Consider the following 21,166-nt stretch of genomic DNA (forward strand, 5'->3'; position numbering starts at 1 on the left):
TATAACATTGCTCTATCTTGGGTCTTTTGATCGACATCATTTAATCTTTTGTAAGAAATTTTTGCCATATCCACTCGATCGTAGGTCCAAGAGACTAGCAAGCCAAAAGCAAATCACATGGGCACAATCACGAAACAAATTCACAATAGACTCTGAAGCACTTCCACGAAATAAATAAGGACTTGTTTAGATGTGCTTTTAAAATGACTGAAAGCGCTTTTAGAGAAAATGTTTTTTGGTCCAAAAGCACGTAAAGTGTTTTCTGCAAGAAACACTAGTTATGTGCTTCTTCCATGAAACACTTTAAGTGATTTTCCAGAATTTACTTGTTTTTTTTACTAAGGATTGGTTCCAAAAACATTTTCACCGAAAGCGCTTTCAACCATTATAAAAACACATTCAAACGAACACTAAAAGAGTATTGACATTGCATCAATGAACTCTATTAAAATCCTTGTTTCCTACCCGATCCGTCCGAAAATCACCACGACGAATTGCAACTTCACCGGTTTTATTTACCAAGTCATAAGCAGTGGAGGTCATAACAAAAAAAAAACCAAACCCAGCCCATAAAATAAAATTAAATGCAACAGCCCATAGCCCACCTCCAAAGCCAACCCCGGCCCATCCGTGAGACGCAGAGCCCAACCGCGTGTTAACTCTTTAACAGCCCTCTCTCCTCCTCCTCCATTCCTCCTTTTGATTTGCTCTTCTACTCCTCCTCCTTCGATTAAACAGAATCAGTGTTTTGAATTCTTTTCTTTCACTTCATCTTCGTCCTTGCTTTTGATTTCTTCTATTCAATTCTTCACCCGCGAGCTGTGGAACCCAGTTACGCAGCCGGCCGGCCGCCCTCCCTCCTTTCTTCTTCTTCGATAGTCGATGCTTGATTGATGGGGCTGTAAATATCAACATTTGCTGAATTGGAGAGGTAAATCCGTTGCAGCTCCAATTCAATTGCTTCGTTGCTTGTCTTTCTATGACCATCTTATTCTCGATAACTCCTTTGCTTTTTTTCTTCTAAATCTACAGGTTGCCTTTGTGGCCGTGCTCGATTGTCTTCACAGTGCTAACAGCATATATATATATATATATATATATATATAGAGAGAGAGAGAGAGAGAGAGAGAGAGAGAGAGAGAGAGAGAGAGAGAGAGAGAGAGAGAGAGAGAGAGAGAGAGAGAGAGAGAGAGAGAGAGGTTTTGATTCCTTGAGTAGTGGGGAACCAGCAGCATATATCTTAATCTCATCATGGACCCCTCCATTATGAAGAAGCTGCTCGAAGACGATGAGGTTCTCTTCTCTCTCTCTCTCTCTCTCTCTCTCTGTGTCTCTGTCACATCTGTAGCTCTTAATTTAAGTCTCTACATGTGTTAAATTTTGAAGCTTTTCTTTTCTTTTCTTTTTTCTGGTTTGAATTGTGCGAAGGACGAAACCATGCATTCGGGGGCGGATGTGGAGGCCTTCCAGGCTGCCCTCAATAGGGACATTGAAGGAGATGCCTCTGCTTCCCAGCCATCTGATTCCGACTCCGGTATCCTCCTTAACCTTATTTCTCACTCAAACACCTTAATCATAACCTTTTGCTGATTACTCTCAACACTTTGTTACAATTTTATTACTTTTCATAATTTGTTAGCTTTGGTGTTTGTCTTTTGGAAAGCATGAGTATCTTGGATTGGATAGAAAAGCTTCAATTTTCCGCTTGATTTTTGTTTCGATTCTAATATCTCTTGGAACAAAATTTAGGTCAGATTTTCCACTCTAATTGATCCTGCTTGCATGGTTCTTTTTATGTTAATAGTGTTTAGCATGAGTTATTCAAATATGATCTTAGGAAGGATAGTATTCATTTCCATTTTTTATTTTGTGCAGACCCCATAAATTGTAGACCGAAACTTGGGTCTGTATGTGTTAGGAATTTGTCTCGTGAATGATGGTGTCCTAATTTGTTTAGGATTGTATTAGGGAAGCTAGGTGCAGAGATTTTGTCCTAAAAGAATTAGGAAAGATTAAGTTTCCTTGTACAATTTAGATTAGGAATCTGAGAAGCCTAATCAGAAAAAGAAAGTGTACTTTCCTATTCCATATAGAATAGGAAACTTAATCAGAAAATAGGCATGTAACCATCGGTCTATGTACTATAAATAGGCTTGTTGGGGACTGACTGTTAACATGAACAGTAGAGTGAAACACTTTGAGAGAGTGTGAGGGGCAAGAGATATTAAGACCTGGATTTGTAACAGCAAATGGGGTTTTTCTTGTAAACCAAAGGGGCTTTCATACAAGTGGAGTATCTCAGTAATCACCGGAGTGGACGTAGGCAAGTTTTGGCCGAATCACTATAATTCTGGGTTCATGGTGTGTGCCTTTTCTTTTGTGTGTGGTGTTTTGGTTGTTTGTTTATTCTTTGTGCTTGGTTAATTGTGAGTCATGATAGTCTATCGAAAACAAGGTCCTGGAGAAGGCATTTTTTTACATCAGTATGGAAAAGGTTGCAACTTTCCATCCTTTTTTCTTTTGGTTTACGACAGAGTTGAGTTAAAGTTACTCTTCACCCTCATTCTACCTTTGCTATTTAATTTAAGCCGTACAGTGTAACTTGCCATCTTTACTTCTACTTGGATCCTTGGTTCTTCTACTGTAAGTGGTTATCAATTGAAAATTGAAACTAAACATCTTCATCTTTCTGTCAGTGTCCAATAAGGTCAATGCCTTGGAATTCTCATCTTGTACTCCTCTCATCAATGCCTCTCAAATTTTCTTCTATATCTCACTTTTACTCCTGGAACTTAAACTTATGACAACTTATTTTGAATTAGTATGTTTTGGATTATCTAGGGCCCTATGTAATTGGCCAGACATTACAGTGCATATTTTATAGATTTCATACCCAGTTGTTGATTAAAACACTTCCGTTTTTTAGAGCTTCCACATTTTTTTTTTCCCCCAATACACCATATCCATGTTGGAACATGAATTATGTGGGTATTCTGACTTTTCTTATGGGTTGCACTTGCATGGAAGGATCGAATCATATTTTGAATAAATGATGCAGATTTTCTCTGGATTGGTCAAGATAGTTCTTTTAACCTAACTTCAAATAGAAAAAGAAGTTAATTTTTTTTTTCTTTTCTAAAAGATGAAATGAAAAAAAGACAAACTTTTAATTTTGTCTTAAGAATATAAAGGTAATCAGCTAAAGTAATTCATTCTTTAGTTACTTACAAAGATCCAAAAGACCTTGAAGTTAAGCCGCGTTGAGTGAAAGTATGATTCTTTTTCACTTTTGTTTTAGGGTGATGTTATTGGCATTCCAAAAACTCATGCACTCCTCATAAGTGTACCTTTTCTTCCTAGATATAGAAAGTTTGGAGTGCACTGTGAGATTTTTGGAGTGCCTATAACAGCACCCTTGTTTTATAAGCACCAAATGAAAAATCCAGAACAAGGGGTTTTTTTTTTCTTTAAGCCAATCAGCATTTTTGGAAAAACACCAGAAATTTTTACTCATAATAACATGAATGCACTATATAACGTAGAGAACAGAACAAATATGCATCACCCAACACACTACTTGAAAGAATACTAGTAATCAGCAAACATAAATGAGCTTGGACAAGTTAAAGTACTATAATCCAAAGTGGTATCAGGGCAAAGCTTAGGAGTCATAAATGAGCTTGGACAGAGACACTTTTTTTCATGGGAGAGAGTATTATCCAGCTATAAAATAAGGGAAATGATTTCTGCACTCCCCTTTTCTCCTTTTGCACACACTTGTTTATATTTGCCCCTTGATTCACCTTTGTTTTATTTGGTCTAAACGCCACAAATAAGCAGGGTGTTCATGGGGAGAAAAAGGGTGTGTTAAATTTATTTCCCTAAAATAAAGTAAGTTGCTATAGTTTGAAGTTTGCCTCTACAGTGGCCACACCAAATGTTTTATTTACATTGATTGACCCAAAGATTATGATCATAGCTTTTAGAAGTTCATTCGTCATGTTTCAAATTTTGAACAGATAGTTCAAAAACGATGATGGAACAACGTTCTTAGGGATTCCAGTAGTTTCTGTAGTATTAATGTGTCGTTTTTCACTTAGAAAAAAGGTAATGTTCTTTTAAAAAAGATCGTGATGAAAAAATTACATGAAAAAATTGGGGATGTCTTCATGAAAGGTAAAATGTTGACTTCTATTACATTATTATAGACCTAAAGAAACATTTTCTGAATAACAAGGATTACCATTGTTCGTTATATTTGTCTTAAATCATGTAAAGTTCATATATATGCATCTAAATGTTTTCTAAATATTTTTGGGTAAAAATTATAGATAACTAATTAGGTAAGCATCATTTGATTCTTTATTTTAAATGTCCACACTTTTTTAATAATATTTGTCAGTGTCAGTGTAGAACCTTCGATATTTCCATTGACACTGATATTAATGTACCTTGACCATTAGTTCTATTTTGTCAATCTATTCAACTTCTACTTATTACATCATTATCAATTTATTTTGGGCATTTGCTGACCCTAAAATATCAACTGTTGCACCCATAATCTCTAGTTAATTGTCATGAAGTTTGCATATATTCATACCCAGAATAATGTGTGCAACTGAATAATGCAGCGATTTTGTCTCAAGGAAGCAATAATACTTCTAGTCAGCCATTACCACAGTTCCAAACAACTGGTCAGGATGAAAGTACAGCTTGCGAAATGCAACATGACGAAAAAATTGCACAACCACGAGAACTGCATTCATATGAAATGGAGCTAAAGCAACAAGGATCTGTTGCTGAAAATATGCAGCTAAAAAGTGATGCCTCACAGGAACTTGGTCACTTTTCTTTGTCCCAGAAGCAACCCCAAGGTGATCTTCAACAAGGGCAAGCAGAACAAAAATCCCTCCAGGTACATGAAACAACTGGCACGCCGATTTCCGGAAAAATTCCCGTCTCCAAACAGGAGCAGGACATTACACCTACTCCGCAAAGCGAATCTCAGTACTTAAAGCTTCAGAGGATGAGCAGTCAACAGTCAATGATCACTGAGCAGCCAAGCAACCCAATGAATCGTAGTAAACAAGTACCATTTGGCCTGTTACTACCTGTCCTATTGCCCCAGCTTGATAAGGACAGGGCCATGCAACTTAATACTCTATTTGGCAAACTCAAGGTTGGTCCTACACTTCTATATCAAGGTGTTGGGTGTTTTATTAAATCTTCTGGTTTTTGACTGTTTCTCTATTCTAGAATAATGAAATCTCAAAAGACGCTTTTGTTCGGCACATTAGAAGTGTTGTTGGGGACCAGATGCTCAAATTGGCAGTAATGAAAGTACAATCGCAGGTATGTGTATCATGGGTTTAATTAATATAATTTGAAAAATGTTATAATGTATCCTTTTTTGATAAACTGAAAACCAGCATACAAAAACTTTGCAGCCAGGTCCTAAACACCAGTTACTGCCTCAGGCTTCAGTGCAGCAACAGTCTCCTAGGATGCCATCCGCTAGTGCAGGTTCCACACAGTTCGCTGATCCTCGTTCATTTGCACTTAATCAGAGAGGCACCAACTCTCCGACAGACCCATCGCACATTCCATCTTCAACAGTTCAACTGCAGTCTGATTCAAGCCATTCAGTCATTGAAAACAGTGCTAAAAAACTGCGGGAGGCAGAACGTCAGTCAGACTCTCATGGAATGCAAGTAAGCCAAATGTCTTCTTCTAGTGTGGTAGCTGGGAATCAAGAAAGGGAGCGCTCATCAGGTCCTATGCAAATACTTAATAAACAGCAACAACAGTTGCAGTATCCACAATCATCCTATTCCATGTATGGAAGTACTGGTGGTAATTATCACCCATATACGGGGACAAGTATCAATACATTGCCTCTCAAACAGCAACCTCATGATTCACAACTTAGACAAATACCACAACATCAAAGCATGGGTTCAGCTCAGTCAGGTGGGGAAGCAAAGGGAGGGAACGTCATGGGTGTGTCCAATTTGGAGAGGCAAAATTCGATGAAGGACCCTAGTAGACTGCAGGGTGGATCTCTTTCGCACTTTACAAATAATTCAACTTTACAACAGAATATAGCTCCTTGGCAATCCTCAAATAAAGAGCCACATTCTGGTCCTTTGTCATCAATTCCTTTTGCAAAACAGGAACTGACTGATCAGACTGCCGAGCAGCAGCACAAATCCCCATTATCTAATTCACAGGAATTGCCTTCTGCTGCGAAACTTGAACAGGGGAATGGGTCACCTGGAATTTCAATGGACGAGCCGTTAGATAAGCAATCTTCAAGAATGGGGTTTCCAGCATCTGTAAGCATTGGGGCTTCATCTTCTACAAGCACAGTGCCCCCGAATTCTGTTTCTTCTTCCGTAACAACGCAAGCTGATCCCAATGTCTTGGTACTTTAATTCTTCTCATCTATGGTTCTCTGCTAAATATGCATTGTTATGTCGTGTTGCTGACTCATCTATGGTTCTCTGCTAAATATGCATTGTTATGTTGTTAAGTAGTACTCTATTTAAAACTAATTGTGTAAAAACAAGAGTTATTCTATTTTGTTACAGTGTCTTGTAATTTATCCACTTGCGCAGGCTTTGTTATATGTTAATCCATAACAATATGCTTTGTGGCCACATTATGTTGTTTTATTGTGCCTCTCTGATGCTGGACGGGTTAGGGAATTGAAATGGGATTGTTTTAACTTCATTTATATATTATTTAGTTTCCAGTTTGTAATAGAATTAAGATTACTTTCTTGTTCCTAGTAGATTTAGGATTACTTTATTAATGTGCTTTGTAGTTCTATAGACAGACTTGAATGATTGATTAAACAAATTTTCTCCCCGAGTATCTTGGTCTCTGAGTCTATTCCATCTTGATCTTCTTCTCAACAGTTCTGTTTCTAATCCTGTATCTTTTTCTGGATTCTTGTCGGCCTATCTATTTCTTTCTGTCTTCTAGTCTTAAAGTTCCTGTATTTCTTGTATCTTGAATCCTAGTTCTAGTTTTGTTCTGGAATCCCTGTCTATATTCTAAATTCTGGTTATTGTTCTACTTTTACATCACAATCAGTCCCAGCCTTAAAATGTAACATGAAAAAATGGTTGGATGGACTAATTTCATGTTGAATCCATTTTTGCCTCATTTGCTTTGTGCTGAAATGTATGTATATTATAAAATCATGTGTTACTTGATATGTTGATTGTCTTTTCATTTTCGTACTTATCTATTTATGCCAGTTAGGCCATCGAATACCCTCTGGAACTTCTCCTGCTGGGATTAGTAATAGAGCACCTCCAAAAAAGCCTTCTGTTGGCCAAAAGAAGCCTCTTGAAGCACTTGGTTCTTCCCCTCCTCCGTCAAGGTAAAATAAATCCATATTGTTGTGTCGTATCTTGTGGATGATTGATTTCATTGCTTCTTCAACATAACTTTCTGTTAAACCCTTACACATTTGGATCTTTTTCAGTAAGAAGCAAAAGGTATCCGGGACCTTTTTGGATCAAAGCATTGAACAACTGAATGATGTGACTGCTGTTAGTGGAGTTAATCTTAGGGTACAGTATTGAGTCCTTTCAAATCATCTTGCTATGGAGGATAAGCTAATTAAATGAACAGTTTCTCTCTTTAAGTAACATGCTCAGAACCTTTTGAATTCTTGATTTAAACAGGAAGAGGAAGAGCAGCTGTTTTCTGGGCCCAAGGAGGATAGTCGAGCTTCAGAAGCATCTCGAAAGTTTGTGCAAGAAGAAGAAGAGAGGTTGATTTTGCAGAAGGAACCCTTGCAGAAAAAGTTGGCAGAAATTAGTTAATACACTATCTTTTTATCATTTAGATGTTGAAAGGGCGCTTGGCACACCAAAAAGTCATCCTGCACTTTTTATAATTGTATAAGGCATATTTTGCCTTTTTGGAGTGCCAATAACAGTTCCCATGTTAAAATTCCATATTTGTTCATCTCACGAAGGAAATTGATCTGGAATTTATGCTGGTTGGTCTTGCAGTGATCAAATGTGGATTGAAAAGTGTAAGCAATGATGTGGAGCGGTGCTTGTCACTGGTGAGGTGCTAGCTGCTATATTCTTTTCTATTGTGATAAACTTCCATGTTATCTAACTCTTAAGACAAATGAATCTTCAGTGTGTGGAGGAAAGAATGAGGGGACTAATAAATAATCTGATCAGACTGTCAAAGCAGGTTTGTTTTTAATTTTTTCCTTCTGCTGAACATGAATTCTCTTGCATCATAATAATTCCTGACTTTGAGTGAATCTCCTTCCGCTAGCGAGTTGATGCTGAGAAGCCGAGACACTGCACTATTATTACCTCTGATGTTCGGCAGCAAGTTATGAATCTCAACCAGAATGCCAGGGAAGAATTTGAAAAAAAGCAAGCCGAGGCAGAAAAGCTTCGAAAGCTTAATGAAGTGAGTATCTTATATGCATCCTACATTGCTATTCTTACTAGGCAACCATGGTGTAAACTGCTAGTGTGCTAAACACACACACAAAATATTTTTGTAGGAGTGTAGGTGTGTTTTATTTTTCATAAGTATTTGATTTGACTACATACAGCCTGAGGTTAGCAACGGAGTTGATGGTGATAAGGACAAAGATGAAGGTCGTTCGAAATCATTTAAGGTATTAAAATCCTGAACAGCATTTATATGCTTACCTCTACAATAAATAGAGAAATTAATCTTCTGTAACTTTCTATTTGATAGCCAAACAAAGAGGAAGATGACAAAATGAGGACAACAGCAGCAAATGTTGCTGCCCGAGCTGCTGTTGGAGGAGATGACATGTTGTCAAAATGGCAACTTATGGCTGAGCAAGCCCGGCAAAAACGTGAAGGTGGGATTGATGTAGCATCTGGGTCCCAGCCAGGTAAAGATGTAAACCGCAAGCCTACATTATCAGCTGGAAGAACTATGAAGGACAATCAAGAAGCAGAGAAAAGGAGCGGTGGAACTCCTGTTGCTTCAGCTGGTAAGTTTCATTAAGCTTGAACATTTGTCTGATCTTGATTTTATAGTTTGTAGTATCCATAGCCATTACCTGGGATACTGCTGCACCAAACAAGATTCGAAGTACTATAGAGTATGCCACTGTAGTTGGTACTGTACTACTGTGTCAGTGCTAATATGAATTATATTGGCAAAGGTCATGAGATTGATGCTAGTAGAGAATGCCTGCACCAGGAGTGTCTAAAAGGCTTTACAAGACTGCTAATAGGGTCAGCTAGCCAACTAGGCTAGGGTTCTAATTAGTTTGGGATTTTAGTTATTTTCTTCTCTTTTTCACTTCTTTAGCCTCTTGTGTTTTGGTAGATGATAAGGAATGGGTACCATTCTTGTTCGTGTGTTTATTAACAACCACCGGAATGAAAAAAGTAGGTGGGTCCCATTGATTTTGGGTATGACAATATCTGAAAAATGAAGGTATGCGATAACCAAGGGGGGTTTCTTCATCCCATGCCATTCCTTCTCATACCCATTCCTTCGTTAAAACATACCCTAAGTTATATCCCTTATCTTTCTCATGGGTCATGTGACATTTTTAAATACTTAGGAGGGGTAGGATTTATTAAGTGTTTTGGTTATTGTCCTAGTATAACTAATCTATCAAGACGCTTTGTACATGCAGTTTTTATAAGTTTATTCCAGAAAATCATATTAAAATGATCTTTTGGGTCCCGTTTTCCCTAGAACTCAACTATCTTCATTCCAACTTCAGTTTTGCCTTCTATCTCTATTTTTCTATATATTGCCGGAATTTTTCCTGTGATTTGACACCACTACAACAGATGGCCATTAGCTTAACGCTTTTGCCCTGCGTCACCTTGGTTCTGCACAAGTAACATAATTTAAATAGTCATTGTATTTAAGTGCCTTAGTTAGCATATCCTGAGTTGCATTTACAAGCATATCCCTAGGTATGAAGTAATCAAAATACAAAAGCATATAAAGTGCTATATGCCCATTAAATTTTCAACACTGTGGAGGCTGTGGATAGGATATTACGGAAGCTTGAGGCTGGCGGTGTTTCTCTTCTAACTTGAGACCTTCTGCATTCTCTTCGCTAATTATATGTTCTTTCTATTCTTTCTTCTTTTTATATTTTGGACAATTATTCTCATTAGGCATGTTTGAGCTATATATTAATTTATTTAAATTATTTTCCGTAGCTGGGACTATTAGAAAATGTGGAAAGAACCAAGTTAATGTGCCTCAAACGAAGGTGGCTCGTAGTATATCTGTTAAGGATGTGATTGCTGTCCTAGAGAGAGAACCTCAGATGTCGAGATCTACTCTGATATATCGCTTGTTTGAGAGAGTTCAATCTAACACCACTGGTGAATAAAGGTAGAAGTTTGAAACCTTCTAGCAACCCCGCCTATCAGAATGCCCGCGGAACCTGTGCTTTCCGGAGTTGTTATTCTTCCCATTCATTTGGTTGTAAATGTAATTATGGTGGTGTTGGTAAGTTTGCTGAACCATAAGCTTTTATTGTTGTTGGCAAAGCTGGCCGATGATGGTTTTACTATTCTTCCCTTTATTTGTGTTATTTTATCATGCAGTTCCAATGCGTAACCCTCTTTTCATCTTCTGGGTTTCATCCAATTCGTGTTTAATTCAAGCTTTGATTAGTTATTGGGTTTGGATCTGGAAATTGTGGAATACGAAAAATCTTATTTGAATAAATTTGGACCGTTGCCCCGACACCATGATTCGAGTCGAAGAGCTGTGGAGTTGTACTGGAGGTTTGATCGATGCGACGACTTTTACGAAGACGAGGTCGCGCCTGTTTACAAATTGGAACAGGGGTATAGGGTCCCTTCCAATTTTCCCGAAACGGTCAATGGTAGAGGCCCGTAAATATTACAAACCAACGTATTCTGTGTTGTGTAGTAACAGAGGAGGGGCCCACACGTCGGAATGTATTAACTCAAATGGTGTGGTTATTTTATTGAATCTTAACTAGTACGAAGCACGATGGCTTTCAGCTAAAATACAATCACTACATTAAAATGTATAGTTTGAAACATCACTAAATAATGACGAGAGTAACTTTCTTAAATGACCAAAAAATGCATGTCTCAGTCGGTGATGGCATATCGAAATTGTCTTGATCTTGTTCCTGTCACCACTACGAAGCTGATTGACACGCCCTGATGCCAAATCATCCACATGGTACAATTGAATTGTACAACAATCCACTCCAGGAAACCAGGGGAAACCAGGGAGTTTGAAGCATGTTTCTTCTGTATGCCTTTTCAATGCGGGATTAACGAGAAGCTGTAGCGGACGGTGTCTTAGAGACCATGTCCCGTTGCCAAAGCTTTGGTTCCAAGCATAGTGACTTGTCGTTGGGCTTCGCATCGGATTATGTTGTATCATTCTTCAATCCCGGGCACTGGTGTCTTCCTAAGAATGTCACTCACAGAACACAGGATCAAGGCCAGCAAGAAAATAACTTAGGGTTGTGCTGTTGTAAGATAGTCAAACAGACCAATCTCTAGCCTCACCACGTCGCCGCTAGAGCCGAAAGCTTCAAACATAGATCAGTTCAATCCCATTTATCTGTCATCGACAGATCAATCTCCGCGGTCAGCAGAACAAAGCAATGGGAATGGAAACATAGGACAACTTCCTATGAAAAAGGGTAACTTGGGTCTTGCCAAAAAAAGCGAGATCTTAGTCTTTTGGGGGCCTGTTCTGAATGAACAGCCAAGCAGAGGAACAAGGAATATCAGTTCATTGGCTTCTGGTCTGGAGAGGGGATCTACCAGCAGGGTAGAGCATAGAGGGGTGGCCAGCTTCCTGTCTTTGTCCCAAGCGATTCATAACAAACCAGTTTTTTTCTTCTTCAAGATTGGTTTGACTTTTGAGTACACCTTTTTTATTCATGCATAGAGTTTGGACCCAGGATTTTTCTTCGTTTTTCGATTTTCGTTTCACAGCATCTATCATGTGCAGTGCATCGTTTGCATCATGTTGTACTAAATGAACACATCAGTCTCGGCATTTTTCTTTGACTAGATTCCGAAATGGTGTAACTTATTAGAGATGTGTGTATGAATTTCTGTTCTTTTGGAGGTAATTCCTGTACTAATTGCCGGAAAAAGTACTTAATGAATAATAGCGTACATCTATTCAAAAAGATGCAAAGAATATGGGCAGAAATCACGATCGCGTGACAGGCGGAAATACTTACCAGTATACTACACTACAACGACCTTGTTGCTTTACTGGTTAGTTGAAAGTTTTTAAATAAAAAGCAAGTGACCCCTTATCACAGAGTGGTGGAAATGTGTTAAGCTCTTACATGACGTCGTGATTTCAACTCCATCAGTGTCTAATTTAACACCTAGGGCTCATTTACTAATCCGTAATCATATTGAGAGGAATTGAATTGATAAGGAATTGGATTGAGGAGGAATTGGAATGAGGTGGAATCAGAATCAAATTCTTGTTAAAGATGTTTACTAAAATTGGCTGGAATCGGAGTATAAATGATATTGATTTATATAAACTGTTTACTAATTCACATGAATCGGAATGAAAATTAATGTGATTACTAAAATACCCCTTTTGTAACTAATTTATTTTATATCTAATTATTTTTAATAAAATTTATATTCTTTCATTTTTCAGTAGAGAGAATAACTATTTTTTTATTTTCTAGTAACTTTTATTCTTTCATTGCTCCTTACTAGTTACCAACATAAAACAAACCCAAAAAAAAAAGAGAAAAAAGAAAAAAATTCATTTCCTGTCCTCTTTCTCCCCCATCTCTTCGATGCCGTGCCGACCCATCCATTTCTGAAATTTCCCAGCACCTCTCTCTCTTCCCCTATCTTCCCTATCTTTCTCTGCTAACCCACCCCTTTCTAAAATTCTCCAGGCATCTCTCTCTCGTCCCCGTCTCTTCCCCATCTTTCTCTGTTGTCGACCCACCCCTGATCGCGAGACCACCATCTTCCCTGTTCTTTGGTCTTCGTCAGGAACGCGAGCCTTGTCAAGCAAGGGCTTGAAGGCAGCACCTATGGCCAGCCATCACCATCGCAAGGGCTGCAAACACTGAGACTGTTCTCATCTTTGGAGTTTGAGTGTATTACCGGTATAAAATTTGGATTCTTGATGAAAGCCATTTCCAGGAATCCATATAGCTCCTCCCACTCAAGAATTGGACTCCGGCCAGAAGTTGAATTCCTGATTTTATGCGGGTCCCACAATCATTTTGATTCCTGATGGTTTAGTAAACGCTGGAATGGTTGGGGATATGTGCAATTCTGATTCCCATCGTTTCATCCCCCTTTGGTAAACATGCTCCTAATGTAACAAAAATGTATCGTTCGACAAAAGAAAAAGGAAGAAAGTTTTTAAATAAAAAAGTCAATGCTTTTCTTTTACTTTTTTTTTGTTATTTATCTTTCAATAAGAAATAGTCATACAAACAACTATAAACACCCTTTCCACTGTTAAGTGTTGTTGACCTTAGTTGCGAGCTTTTTTTATCTTTTGTTTCTTCCATCGATTCAATTGTTGGGACAAATTAAGATGAATTGCTTCCGTGACACATTCGTTTAGCGGACGTTTACACCTTATATGAGGTTAGGAGCATCCCTAATTCAATGGTCTTGTACACTCTAAACTGAAATTTATTGAACTATATATAGAGATCATATACTATCCAATGCCATTTCTCGCAACCTTAAATTACTGTTAAAATTAGCGAAGTATTTTAAAGAGTTTATAGATAACAACCCACTCTTTAGGCATTATTCCAAATTGATGTCAATCTTTTAAATACTTCAAATAACAATCTAATGGTTTGAAAATTCAATTTCAATTAGGTTATTAGCGTTAAGTAATGACATCGATAATAAATTGAAGTCGGTTTTCACGTTCACGTCATCTGTGAAGTTAGCATAGACATGAATTTAACCAAGTTGACTAAAGTAGTGTTCCCTATCTTCTGCTTTCAAATTAAAATCTCCCTACTCGTAATAATTTAGATGAATTACGTGTATTATCCCCAACCCTAAATATAGTGTAACGATCCTATTGTTTAAATGATTTTATAGGAGGGTGGCATAAGTCAGCATTGCCACTTGGTTTTTTGTTGTTTGATTACTGACCATTGACTTGTGGTTCTCGTGGCAGGGTCTCGGCCTCAAAAGATTTTAAGGCAAAGAATCCCAATTTACGCGCCACACCGCCATGCGTTGCGCCAGTTGAGTAACGGCCAGCCTTCCGTACATTTCCTCTCCGGTTCAAGACCGTTAGAAGCCTGGCTTGTACCTCTGCTGATTGTGACGACCATATTACATAATCTTTCTTCTTCTTCTTTTCCTAATTCCTTCCTCCTCAGGTCATATTCTTAGCTTTATATATAGGCGTTTTAATTCGTGACCTGAATTAATTTGTATTATATATATGTATATGGAGATAAAGAGAGAGCTAGTTTTGATTTTCCGATCATTTGTTCATTAATTTCTGATAATATAACAGTAGTTATATTAACAAATCCTCCGGGTTTGGTTGTTGTTTGAATTAACAAGAGATTAAATAATTAAGGTCACAATTAAAGGCACGCTAGGTACCGCGGCGTAGGGTTGAGTTTGAAATGGCGGGTGGAGGAGGGGGTAATGCCGGCAGAGAACTCGATCAGACGCCAACATGGGCTCTGGCCGCCGTCTGCTTCCTTATCATTATTATTTCTATCGTTTTGGAAAAGGTTCTTCACATGGTTGGAGAGGTACGTACCATGCATGCATGCATGCATCCATATATATATATATATATATATGTATGCAATTATTAAATTGTCATTTAATTTAATCATTTCCTTTTAAAATATGTTCATCTTCATTGTTAATTCCAACTCTGTATTAACGCAAGGACACGATCGAGGTTCAAACAGCGCGGTTGATTTTATATTTCAATTTACCTTCTTATTCAAACGTTTGGAGGGTTTCATGCATACACTTATCCCGTCTTTCAATTGCAGTTTTTTCATCATAAAAAGAAGGTGGGGTTGCTTGAAGCTCTTGAGAAAGTGAAAGGGGGTATGTAATACATATATTTGACAATGTTTAATTGCTTGCCATTCTGACAATATAAACATCTTACGCTTTCATTTCATGTATTATGTATATATATGTGTTTGTAATTAAGTCCTGAATGAAATAATCAGTAATCTAATTTCGTTCATTTTGTTTCTGATTTGTCTTTTGCTTTCATCACGCAGAGCTTATGGTTTTGGGATTTATATCTCTGTTATTGACATTTGGGCAAAAGTATATATCTCAAGTGTGTATTCCCATAGAGGCTGCAGACACAATGTTGCCTTGCCCGTACAGAGACCCTGACGAAGAAGCAGGTGGTGGTGGGGGTGACCATCGTCGTAGGCTTTTATGGTATGAACGCAGATATTTAGCTGGTGGTAGCGCAGGTCCTGGCTGCAAAGCGGTAACACACCAAATCTATATTACTCATTTCTTTTTCTTTCTCCTCCTTTCATTTCAATTTAATAAGTTTATTACCCCAACAATTGATAAAACAATTTCTTCATAACAAATGAATACCTTCTTATACTTGAATTAAATACGCATGTTTTACTTGAAATATGCTCAAACCATGCACATATTTGAATCCTTACCTTTGTTGATAACGTACAACATAAGTGACACCCAATCTCTAATTTATTGAAGAAGGTCACGAGATAAAATTTAACACACAACATTTTGTCGATAAAAAATGATAAACATAATAACGCTACTGCTAAATGTAATGCACTCATTTCTTCTGCCTAATCGAAATGTTGGATTTTTTAATTTTTTTAATTTTTTTGTGATGCAGGGAAAAGTGCCATTGATATCTTTAAATGGATTACACCAACTTCACATCTTCATATTCTTTTTAGCAATATTTCACGTTTTTTACGGTGCGTTAACAATGACCCTTGGAAGATTAAAGGTGGGTATATACATTTACCTTTCTATCTATATTTGAAATTTTCCTTACAGGAAAATTTTTGTTTTTCTGAAGATATGTTCATCAGATATTTAAAGTCATAACTTTTTGTTTGGAAGTTTTACTACTAAAACCCAGAATAGAATTAGTTTGAACCGTCATATTTCTAATGGACATGAAGATAGAAGTTAGGCCTTGTTTGGTATAGAGAAATTGACTGGAATAGAATATTTTTAAATTCCAGACAGCTTGAAGGTAAAATAAAATGATTTAGTATTTGAGGGGATTAAAAGATGAGTTTTTTTTATATTTACACTAAGACCATCTCCAATGGTTGGGCTAAAAGTAAAATTTTTTAGCCCAAAAACAACTTTTCTACTCCAACCGTTCTACCCTAAAATTTTAGTCCGGAATTATTAAAGAATTAACTTAGGCTATTTTTTTTTTTGTTAAATTAAATTAAAAAAAGTAAATAAATATGTAGACTATCGTAAATTAATTTTATGAACATTTTAATCTAAAAAAATTTAAATTCCGATAAATATTGGGTAGAGTCCACCCCGATTTCTGGGCTAAATTTCGGGGGGAATTTGACATTGGTTTAGCATTTAGCATTTAGCTCAAAATTTCCCCTTGGGTTGGAGTGGATTTGGGGGGAAATTTTGGGGGGTAATTTGGCTTTTAGCCCACCATTGGAGTTGGTCTAAGGGGTGAGGGAATAAATTGGTATTAATTAAACTTGCCATCACCCCATTCAAATTTAAGACCTCTCACTTATAGGTGAAGAGGATTAGACATTATGAGAATTCCTCTCTTCTACTCCTAGCATTTTGGGGATGATTGAATGGATAAATTTTCTTCTTGATTAATCCATCTCCTGTATACCTACAAGTTTGTCACAATTTTTTCCATATGTCTTCCTTCAGCATACATTGAGAATAGTGTTTTATTCATTCCAATTCAATCCTTCATATCTACCAAATGAGGCCTTAAGGAATAAGGATAGGAATTTTGGAAAATTTGGAGAAATATTATGCCACTTTTAGAAGTTTGAAAAAATTTTCCCTTTAATTTTTGTATATGAAAATTTTGCAAACCCTATTCTTAGAATTGCATTTAAAACTATTTCTGAGGTTTCAATGCTCAAGATCACCCCCACAATAACTCGAGCTCATGTCGACACCATTTGAGTAATATTGCAGCAAACAGATATAATACTCGAGAAAAGAGAGGTGGCTCGACAGGCACTCGAGTTGTTCTCGAGAAGGAGCTCAAGTTGTTGTCGGAGGATCTTGACTCTTGAGCAATGGGAGCTATGTTTCGAATGCATTTAATCGATAGGATCAGTCAAACTTTTTCACGCTTGAAAGAGGGCAAATTTTGATGAATTTTGAAAATAGAGGCAAAAATCTTCTTGTGCGTCTAAGTGGCCAGTTTCCCAAAATTTCGTATACATATTGAGAATCAAACTTCCTTTGAATATAGATATAGTGCAAGGGGGCACAAATTAAGTTCTTCTCTTATCCCTACCCCCAGTGGAATTATGGGATTATCGAATATGATTCCAGATGATGCTGGAGATTGTGTCACTTGATCGTTATTCAGTTCCTTTTTATTTTTTGAGGGAATTATATTGAATTCTTGTATATCTTCAGGAGTAGTATAATTCTGAATCCCCTTAACTTCTGCAGATTCGTGCTTGGAAGGTGTGGGAACGAGAGATGGAAAATGATAATGAATTCAATGGTAAATCATTCCACAACACAACCTCTACTAATTACAATTAAGTGTCTTCCATAATTTGCTATAAATCATCATTAGTCATATTTCTGACTTCTCTGTGTTGAGTTCTAAAATTGGAACTTTATGTTTTAATCAGATCCTACAAAATTCAGGCTCACTCACGAGACATCTTTTGTGAGAGACCACACCAAGTGTTGGACTAAAACACCAGTCACCTTCTATCTTGTAAGAATAGTTTACTAACTCCTCTTTTCAGAATTCTTTTCATGGAAACCGAATTTTGGTAATTAAATTAAGGGCTTACAATCATACGATTACGTATACCCTTTGATATAGGAAGTTTCAAGTATTCCAGCTTGCAATCTAATGATTAGAACCGTCTGTACTTTAGATTCTCCTTCAAGGATCATCATCCATCTAATGAGTCCGTGAAATGAGAAATCATTTAGGCTTTTAGCTATTTGATTATCATACTTGTCATTTCATTTTTCCGGCAAACTAGTTTTTGGATGACCAAATAGTTTCCGACATGAAATTTTTTTCATCCATAGATATGTGATCTTTGAAAGAAAATTATTTTAACATAGACGGCTCCGACTACTGAACTGCATTTGAAGTAGCTCTAGGGAGGATGTGCGCATTTGTTTTTAAATGATGACAACTTTCTCCCACTTTTATGTAATCAACGCAGGAAGGAGCTTCAATATAACTTAATTTGGTTTGTTGTTTAACAAGATCATAACATACTCTTGATTATTGGGTGGTTCTTGAATATTGAATTTGTTCAGGTAAGCTTTTTCAGACAATTCTTTAGGTCTGTTCGTAGGGCTGACTACTTGACCATGCGGCATGGGTTCATCGCTGTAAGCTTCTTTACTCTTAATTAGTATTAATTAGCTTAATAATTTTGATTATTTGAAATTAAGAATTTTGCACTTGAAATACTGTATTAATCTTTAACAATTAAGGTGACTGGCTGCTGGTCTGTTGTTATATAGGTTCATTTAGCACCTGGAAGTAAGTTTGACTTTCAAAAATATATCAAAAGGTCATTAGAAGATGACTTTAAGGTGGTTGTGGGAATCACGTAAGAAAATTACTACTAAAATTTCTTAATTTCTTCAAATTTGTGCAATTAATCTCAAATGTTTTGTTTCTTAACTATATATATATATTCTCTTGATGCTGACAGTCCACTCTTATGGACTACAATGACTCTCTACTTGCTTCTCAATGTTCATGGTAAGTTATTCATATTTTATATATATATATATATGTATATATATATATGTATATGTATGTCTCTTTCTTCTTTCTTCTTTTAGGTAATTAACTGAGTTTGCCTTTTCTTTGTTTCAGGATGGGAAGCTATGTTTGTGCTATCCATACTTCCTCTAATTGTAAGTATTCTTTAATATAGATGATTTCATTAAAATATTCTTCCTTGCAACACAAGTAAAATATGAACTGTTATTGGCACTTCAAAAAAGTTATCTTGGAGAAATTGCCTTCGGATCGAGGAATATTTATGATGATTTATTCTTTATGGGAGGTAATTGCCCTCTAAAAAGATTAAAAACTGACTAACTATTTGATTGGTTGAAGATAATCTTAGCTGTTGGAACAAAGCTGCAAGCAATTATAACACAAATGGCACTTGAAATCCAAGAAAGGCATGCTGTAGTCCAAGGAATACCTCTGGTGCAAGTCTCAGACGAGCATTTTTGGTTCGGCTGGCCTCAGTTAGTTCTTCATCTGATCCATTTTGTCCTCTTTCAGGTACATTTTTTATGTCTTAAGTCTCTGCAAATTCTTTGTGGGTTAATTTTTCATAATAAAGATTTCTAATTTTGCATTATACTTGTGCAGAATGCATTTGAGATTACATATTTTTTCTGGATATGGGTAATAATCAAGCTAATCGCCTCTTTCTGTATTTTGTTTTTTTGTATATATATGTTTATATTATATTATATATGTCACTAACAGCATTCTAAATTAAAAGCTTTCTCTTGAATCCTAATGCAGTACGAGTTTGGGCTGAGATCTTGTTTCCATGACAATTTCGTTCTCACAGCACTTAGAGTTGCACTTGGGTACGTCGACCTTCTCTCTTTTTTCTTCCTCGTTGCTAATTCTACAGCGAGAATGCACTAAACGAAGAATATCCCTTGATCATAAACTTCTCGCAATACATTATATATTTAGAGTAACTCGCGCCAAACATATGCTTATGTTGTTTGACTGTGAATTTAAAGAACATATTCTGGACAAACTAATTTAAAAAGAGAACATTTATCATTATCCTCAACATGTTCTATCCAAGGTGCTATGGCGATATCTTATTCATTTCATGTGTAGAGCGCAGAATATCATTTGAATTAATTTGTAGTGAACAAAGAGAGTATCATTACGTATACAAAATAATGAATAATGAACGGTATGTGAGCAGGGTAGCAGTTCAGTTTATGTGCAGCTACATCACACTTCCGCTATATGCATTGGTTACGCAGGTACAATCACTAATCATTGATTCCTCTCCGTGCCGTTTTTACTCTTTTTATGATTCTTCATGTGGAATTCAACTTATACCAAGACGTTAAAATTACATTCGCAGATGGGATCAACAATGAAGAAGTCGATCTTTGATGAACAAACTAACAAGGCTTTAAAGATATGGCAAAAAAATGCTGCTGCAAAGAAGGCTGGTGGGAAGTCGGGAGGTAAAGCATCTTCGGGTGGCGACTCAGTAACAAAGCCACCACCAAAGGCTAAGATGGACAAAAACGCATCAACTCCTGAACAGACAGCAAACATCACGGCCAGCGTAGATATTCAAGGCAACAACGCTGACCTCCTATCAGGACCGTGATTTTCGCAATTGTGGCGGTGAATGTGGGAGAAATAAAACATTGCAAAACTTGAGGCTCCGGCAAGCAACTTAAGGCCGGCAAGAATACCAAATATCCCTATTGTTTATGAGTAACTGTGTGCATATGATTTGTCACATCATGACATCTTGCAAATTCTCCGAAGTTAACATGAACTTAATCTTGTACAAGTAGTAGGCCAGAACAATCCATCAGCTCAAGACTCTGGTGAAAAGATCCCCTTCTCTTTCTATGTAATATTATTTCTTCATTCAATGTTTTGTTTTAAAACCAAAAGTATCAATCAACTACATTGATTTCGTGTTCTTTAAATTTTAGAGTTATTAACACAAACACCTGAAATTTAGCATGTTCTATTTTAGATCATACGAATGTTCCCTAATAAAGTTTTAAATATAGTAATTTAAATTGTCCATTAGCTAGTGTTCTATGAATCATTTTCCAACATCAAGTTTAAAGAAAAAAGAAACGGTCACTCATGTATCACGTTACATTGGGCAAAAAATACATTAAGAGTAGAGGATAAT

At 36.7% G+C, this 21,166-nt stretch overlaps 2 protein-coding genes across 3 annotated transcripts; both read left to right on the plus strand.

Moving 5' to 3' along the window:
- The first annotated feature begins 1,108 nt into the window (after positions 1 to 1,108).
- Positions 1,109 to 10,628, plus strand: LOC137710314 (transcription initiation factor TFIID subunit 4b). Of its 2 annotated transcripts, none has more exons than XM_068449248.2 (14): positions 1,109 to 1,293; positions 1,429 to 1,534; positions 4,632 to 5,179; positions 5,257 to 5,352; positions 5,448 to 6,425; positions 7,266 to 7,390; positions 7,496 to 7,583; positions 7,698 to 7,833; positions 8,031 to 8,086; positions 8,167 to 8,223; positions 8,311 to 8,451; positions 8,600 to 8,665; positions 8,749 to 9,013; positions 10,212 to 10,628. In XM_068449248.2, the coding sequence occupies exons 1-14, from the start codon at positions 1,252 to 1,254 to the stop codon at positions 10,385 to 10,387; spliced, it is 2,880 nt and encodes a 959-aa protein (XP_068305349.2). In that variant the 5' UTR covers positions 1,109 to 1,251; the 3' UTR covers positions 10,388 to 10,628. The 2 variants fall into 2 exon arrangements, with proteins under 2 accessions (XP_068305349.2, XP_088552232.1); XM_088696106.1 differs by having other exon boundaries at positions 1,136 to 1,293; positions 5,430 to 6,425.
- A 3,683-nt stretch (positions 10,629 to 14,311) lies between these two features.
- Positions 14,312 to 20,951, plus strand: LOC137710315 (MLO-like protein 9). Its single transcript, XM_068449250.2, has 15 exons — positions 14,312 to 14,788; positions 15,041 to 15,098; positions 15,281 to 15,501; positions 15,892 to 16,008; positions 17,697 to 17,751; positions 17,885 to 17,973; positions 18,537 to 18,611; positions 18,747 to 18,835; positions 18,941 to 18,990; positions 19,108 to 19,148; positions 19,354 to 19,527; positions 19,618 to 19,653; positions 19,777 to 19,844; positions 20,201 to 20,261; positions 20,366 to 20,951. The coding sequence occupies exons 1-15, from the start codon at positions 14,657 to 14,659 to the stop codon at positions 20,618 to 20,620; spliced, it is 1,521 nt and encodes a 506-aa protein (XP_068305351.2). The 5' UTR covers positions 14,312 to 14,656; the 3' UTR covers positions 20,621 to 20,951.
- Positions 20,952 to 21,166: the final 215 nt, after the last annotated feature.

Source organism: Pyrus communis, chromosome 6 (genome assembly GCF_041283825.1).
Source record: "Pyrus communis isolate YQ-2024b chromosome 6, ASM4128382v1, whole genome shotgun sequence".
In the NCBI taxonomy this organism is placed as follows: Eukaryota; Viridiplantae; Streptophyta; class Magnoliopsida; order Rosales; family Rosaceae; genus Pyrus; species Pyrus communis.